The sequence below is a fragment of the Buceros rhinoceros genome, unplaced genomic scaffold, assembly GCF_000710305.1.
Source record: "Buceros rhinoceros silvestris isolate BGI_N320 unplaced genomic scaffold, ASM71030v1 scaffold3216, whole genome shotgun sequence".
NCBI classification, from domain to species: Eukaryota; Metazoa; Chordata; class Aves; order Bucerotiformes; family Bucerotidae; genus Buceros; species Buceros rhinoceros.
The window spans coordinates 23778-29540 of NW_010416739.1; the positions used below are offsets into that span (position 1 = coordinate 23778).

Here is a 5763-nt window from a genome sequence, read left to right on the forward strand (position 1 = left end):
CATCTGAATGTGGTCAAAGGCACTGGCATTTGCAGTCTTTTCAGTCACATGCACAGCTGAGTACTTCCTGACTTCTCTGACAGCATCTGCAAAACAAAACCAGCTTGTTCTTATTCACACCTGTGGGTACACACGTATGATAAACCAGACATAGTACTGCAAATACGTATTTGGATTTTCTACTCAGCAAACAGGCGTAGGACAAATAGTGATGTTACTTACGTTTCCACACATTTTAAAGATAGATCTTGACAAATCACTTAAACACAATTCAGAGATATGCCAATCCACTGCCCACAACATGCCTGAACAGTCATGTCCAACGCTTGCACCCAGCCACCAGGGATCAGGCCAATGCAACACACTTCACAAGTGTTACCAGAGACCTGATACACAGCATCAAAATGTCACTGCTGACAACTGAATTAAAATCCATGGGGTGGACAAACAGTGACCAAACAGAGAGAGAAGGAGTAAAAAAGAGATGCCTTCTGAAGTATTTGCCTCATAATTGCATTTGTTAGACAAGCATGTATTTTAATAATGACAGAAGTATCTACTTTATGCTTGAATCACAGAGGGGAAAAAATATTTCTACAGCCTCCATCAAAACAGGAAGACTGTATTGAACATTAACAGAATAGAGGGGGTAAGCTACACCTCAGCCTTCTTTCATCTGCCTTTCATCCATCCTTCACCTTCGTCTGACATACGCTCCTGATAGTTCTGCAGAAAGGCCAATACACTGCCAACACTTTTCAAAGGACAAAATAATTAGGACTTAATCCATATAAAACCAAAACCTAACCCAGTTAAGAGTTTATACTACAATCTGTAAACTTAAGGTCATCATGCATACTTAAGGCCAATACTGCACCTAAAATCTCCTCCCATACAACAACAAAAATATGTTTCACAACACATCATTAGTTCTTGCAGAATATTTCGGCCACGTGTTACTAAATTGCCGCTGCATTTTTCTAAGCAAACAAATCAATTCCAAAGAAAAGCATGTGAGTAATATCAGTTCTGACTGTCTCTCTTATATTCTTAAGTTATTTAGAGGGAAGAAAGAAAATATTTGAAGTGAAACTTAAAAAAATGAAAAGACTAAGACCAAACAAAAGTCCATATCCCTGTGCTATGTGAAGATTCTGGTCCTGCAGTAGTCTGTCACCTTATGCTATGTGGCAAGCATCTCATCACTGCTTTACTTCAGCCCATAGCTATCTTTCTGCAAAATCCACAACCATCACTAACTCAAAAGCAAACTCTGGTCAAAGTTTTCAACAGAAGTTCAAGAGAGTAAATGACATCCATCAGTTCTCAATCTTATGTACTGAAGGATCTACTTCTAAAGATACTAATAAAAAAACCCTAAAATAAAAAAATTACTTGCATTTCCCGTATTTTAATTTTAGAAATACAGTATCGTAGACTAGTCTTTGTTACATATGCAGCACAGCTGTATGGTTCTCTTGGTAGACAATAAAACCACACATTTTTTCTTTGTATTTGAAGTAGCTTGGAATTACACAGCATTTTCATTCTAAGGTGCTGGAAACACTTCACTTTTCTCCTGACCACGGAGGACAACTGCTTCTATCACAGAGGTGAACTACTTCTATCACTGACACACAGGGCAAATATTTCCATTGTTGAACTATGGGAGATGCATATCACACAAAGCAGTCAGGACTTTGATATATTTTTCTGGTCTTCTATTTGAACAGCAACCAAGAGAAAGAGTGCCATCTACTGTGTGTCACGCAGCTTAGCCAAGTTCTGGTATCAAACATGTCAAGTTCATTTACTGGTGTGAGAAAGCAGGTACAAGAAGAAGCCTAGACCAAGGTCCATTTTTCCTCCTCATTCACTGCTCTATTACTATTGCATTTGGATTCCCAATATAGATGCAGCAGATGCCCTCTCCTCTGCCATTCTATTGTAGAACTTTTCAACAAATTAGGTGATTTACATTAGTCTCGAATCCTTTCAATTAATCTACTGACATGAACTCCATACCAGAGGTTTTTTTTTCCTCCATTTGTTAAGAAATTATTTAACACTTACCAACAAACAAGACGATCAGTAAAACTATTATTGTAAGGAACATCTTGTTCCAAAAAACTGCCATTTTGCTCCACAGAGGAATCATAAAAATCTTCTGCCATCTGTAAAATAGCATTGTATTATTCAAAAATAATTGAACATGAAAAGAAAAGCATAATCACCTCACAGAAGAGAGCTTTGTTATTGATATGAGACTTAGGTAAGGTCTCTAAACAGCTGCTTTAATTGCAGTACAATTTAGGTATACATAACTTTTCCAACAATCCAACCTGCTTGACACTTACTTTTATCTGTTGCCAATACAGGCAAAGATAGTTGGTTCAACTTGAAAACTTCTTGCACGATAGCAGGTACTCTCCAGATGTGTTTTATTTTAGATTTTACTTTGGCTAGCATTACTTTGGGTTCAGTCCTGACTACAACAAACTCAGGGATGGGGCAAAGCCTGTAAAACCCATTCCATCGTTTTTATTTCTATCCACTTATACCCTTGTTGCTAAATAAAACCCATCCACAAATTAAAAGCCTCTCTACCATCCTCCTTCAGAAGGCTTATCTCTTACATTGATGAGTCTGCATAATTATAAAGTACAAGGACTGTTATTACACTCTAACTTGCAAATGACAACAAAAGGAAAAGTCTGGTTTACAATCTGTCAGGAGTTACAATCTCTTTGAAGATCAGGAAGGGACTCTAAGAGGCCCAGTAGTGGTGCAGACCATTGTTTCTTTTTTTTTTGGTTTAAATAATCAATTGCCTATTCAATACTACTGGATGGAGGACTCCTCAAGGATTTACACTTGCAGCACAAATGAAGAACATTTGATGTGCTCAAATGAATTGAAACCCACAAGAGACAACAACAGAGCGACTACCTGTCTTTTACTGGAGGTTACCATCAGTGTTACTGTACAAATGAAGCAATACCTAGTTATGCCATGAGGAATATAACACAGGCATGCTGGTCATCAGCTGGACACATCAGGTAAAATTTGCAGCTTTTGTTAAGAGTAGCTACATTTGCCAGAGACTGTTAAAACTTGTTCTTTAACGAATCAGTGTCCAGCCTACTATGAACCTAATTTAAGTTAGACTGTATCATCACCTCCAATGGTTCCTTCTGATTTTGCACCAGAAAGAATGAAAATGTTTTAGTACTGCATGTGCAAAAACCTCAATCTTCAATTCAGCATAATCTGAATTCTTCATAGCAGACAGCCATAGTCTGTATCAAAGAGCTTACTTTAATTAAACAAAGCTACAACCTGAATGAAGCCAACCTGCAATTTTCCACGTTTCATACTGATCTCCACTTAAGAAGTGATTCTCTAAAGTATGACCTTAGACCAACTATACTGCCAAGTTAGATTCAGGCTCAAAATAAGATCTCTTTACTGCAAAGTCTTCCTATGTTATATTTTCACATTTATTTTTTGTCAAGTATTGATATTCACGTATATTAAGGCTCCATTTCCCTTTGGTGACAGAAGTCACATAAATATAATCCTTCCAAATTATAATTCAGGCCACTACTATGGATGTACCGCACTTGGCGGTACAGTTCTGTCTGTTTGCTTACTAGCATTTTTATATTGTCAATTTACTTATTTCTCAGGAACTTAAAAGCTTGTTAGCAAGTTCGAAAAAGAGTTCGCTATCCTAAAAAAAATGTGCAGGCACCAAAGAGGCAAACAATCTGTTTGAAGACTGACAAGAGAGTAGTAAATTGAAACTTAAAGAACAGCAGTTTCACGTGCTTTACCGCTCTGACAGAGCCAGCTCCCAGGCCACTAAGATGAGTAAGGCAGAACCACTGCCCTCTTGTACTGTTATAACAGCTAAATCTAGTCTTTAACCCCACAAGATTCTTGTGACAGCTTTGCTAAGGTAATTGCACGTCACAAAGGATAAAGCTATTTCACTTTTTCAGAAACCACTGTTCAAAGGAATAGCTGGATGCTACAAACCAAGCACAAAAATCTGCTGTATATAATTAAAAGCACTGTGTTCAATGTTTGAATAAATTTTGGTAACACTGCAGGTTATGAATTTGCTTTTCACCCACAAAGACTGGATTCAAGCCCTGTTTATGTCCTAAGTGAAACCTATTTCAACACTCCCAACTCTCTGCCTGTGCCATCAGCCTACAGAAATTCTTGCAGCTAGCTTCTCCACATAGGCCATGAATAATCTGAAGATTACAGCTCTCACTTCTCCCTTCTTATGTACAGTTGCAGTTTTGATTAGAAAACAACAGAAAACACAAAACCTCAACACTTTGTCGGAATGCTGAACTCCTCACATGTCAGCTTATAAAAATCAGAGGTTAAATCAGATTTTAGAACAGTTTCAACTTCTGAAGTTCAGGAAACACAACTAATCATTGGTTTCGGCGGCAGAGGATCCAATCATTTCCAAGGCTCTCCCACAGGTTTAAGTAGTTAAATTCAGACTCTCCATGCAGCAGGGTTTTGGTTTAGGTTTTGGTCCTTAAGATACTACAGTAGAAGCTGAATTCTTAATCCTAAATATATCTAAAGATGCAGAAGGCAAATGTAACAGTTTTTACATAACACCAAGACAGCAGCAATTTTTTTTTTTTTTAGTTTTAAGGTTTCACCCTACACTGTTTTTTTGGGGTGTGGTTTGTTTTTTGTTTGGAAGAATGACTTGTATTCTGGAAAGAAATCCTAATATTCTGGAAAGAAATCCTAACTGTTTCTCTTGTAGAGAGGCTAGCTTTATTTCCTACAAAGAAATAAAAATAACATTAGCAAATTGGAAGAGCTATTTAGAGGAAACAAGATAGTGCTGTAAGCCAGGCCTTTGCATACAGTGAGAGTAATTAACACATTTTGTTTCTTTTGGTTACTAAGGGCATTTATTTTACAAGAATCAATTATTTTTCTTGTGTTGTATTCCGAAACCATATTATTTTGCTAATCTACATAAAAGTTTATAAGAAGCTTTTATTTCAGTAGTCCTGAACCTTCTGCATCCTGAAGTCCCCTTTTTTAAGCAAATGATCACAAATTTCTTACAGCCCTTATACAGGATGTATATGGTTAGCTTTGAGTATCGGACATGTTTTATCTGTTCAGCACCCACTAAGCCTAATGCACACAAACACACTGTAAAGGTGCTCCTTGCAAACTTGACAAACAACTCCTGAAACGGCTGCACCGTCCTCTCGTTTCTTAGTAAGCTCATAGCAGGGGTAGCCAGATGCTCTCCTGTATGCTGGCTATTCCCAAACACGCTAGAGAAGACATCCCACCTGCTGAAGCAAAATAGTGAGGCTCATCCTGGGAGCACCGACTGCTGCTCGGATGAATCAGCAGTGTGTAGAAAACAAACATAAAGCTCCTTAAAAGAGACTTATGATTACTGAAACTCCTGATGCCCAAGTGCCAAACAACATTCCTTCCGCTTATTCACTGCCAGTTCAAGATGCAGCAGAACTCGGTGTTTATAAAAACAGAAGTGTCAAACCCAGGACAGTGAGAAGACCGAGCTGGGGTTGTCCAGCACAGTGAGGCCCTACCTCAGCGGAGAAATAAACGGCAGGCACAGCACGAGAATGACTCCTATTTCACCGTACAGAATGGTGGCAACTGCCGTCCACTGGAACGTCATCGTCCCGGCAGGGCTGCGGAGGAAGGCAGAGGCTCAGGCGGGCCCGCGACACC

At 38.6% G+C, this 5763-nt stretch overlaps 1 protein-coding gene across 1 annotated transcript in view; it reads right to left on the reverse strand.

Moving 5' to 3' along the window:
* BCAP29 (B-cell receptor-associated protein 29) overlaps nucleotides 1-5710 on the reverse strand; it is a 22284-nt gene extending 16574 nt beyond the window's left edge. The window contains exons 1-3 of the mRNA XM_010137911.1: nucleotides 5619-5710; nucleotides 2074-2174; nucleotides 1-86 (exon numbers count right to left, since the gene is read on the reverse strand). Coding sequence (XP_010136213.1) covers nucleotides 1-86; nucleotides 2074-2174; nucleotides 5619-5710 — 279 coding nt within the window. The remainder of the gene's footprint in view (nucleotides 87-2073; nucleotides 2175-5618) is intronic.
* Nucleotides 5711-5763: the final 53 nt, after the last annotated feature.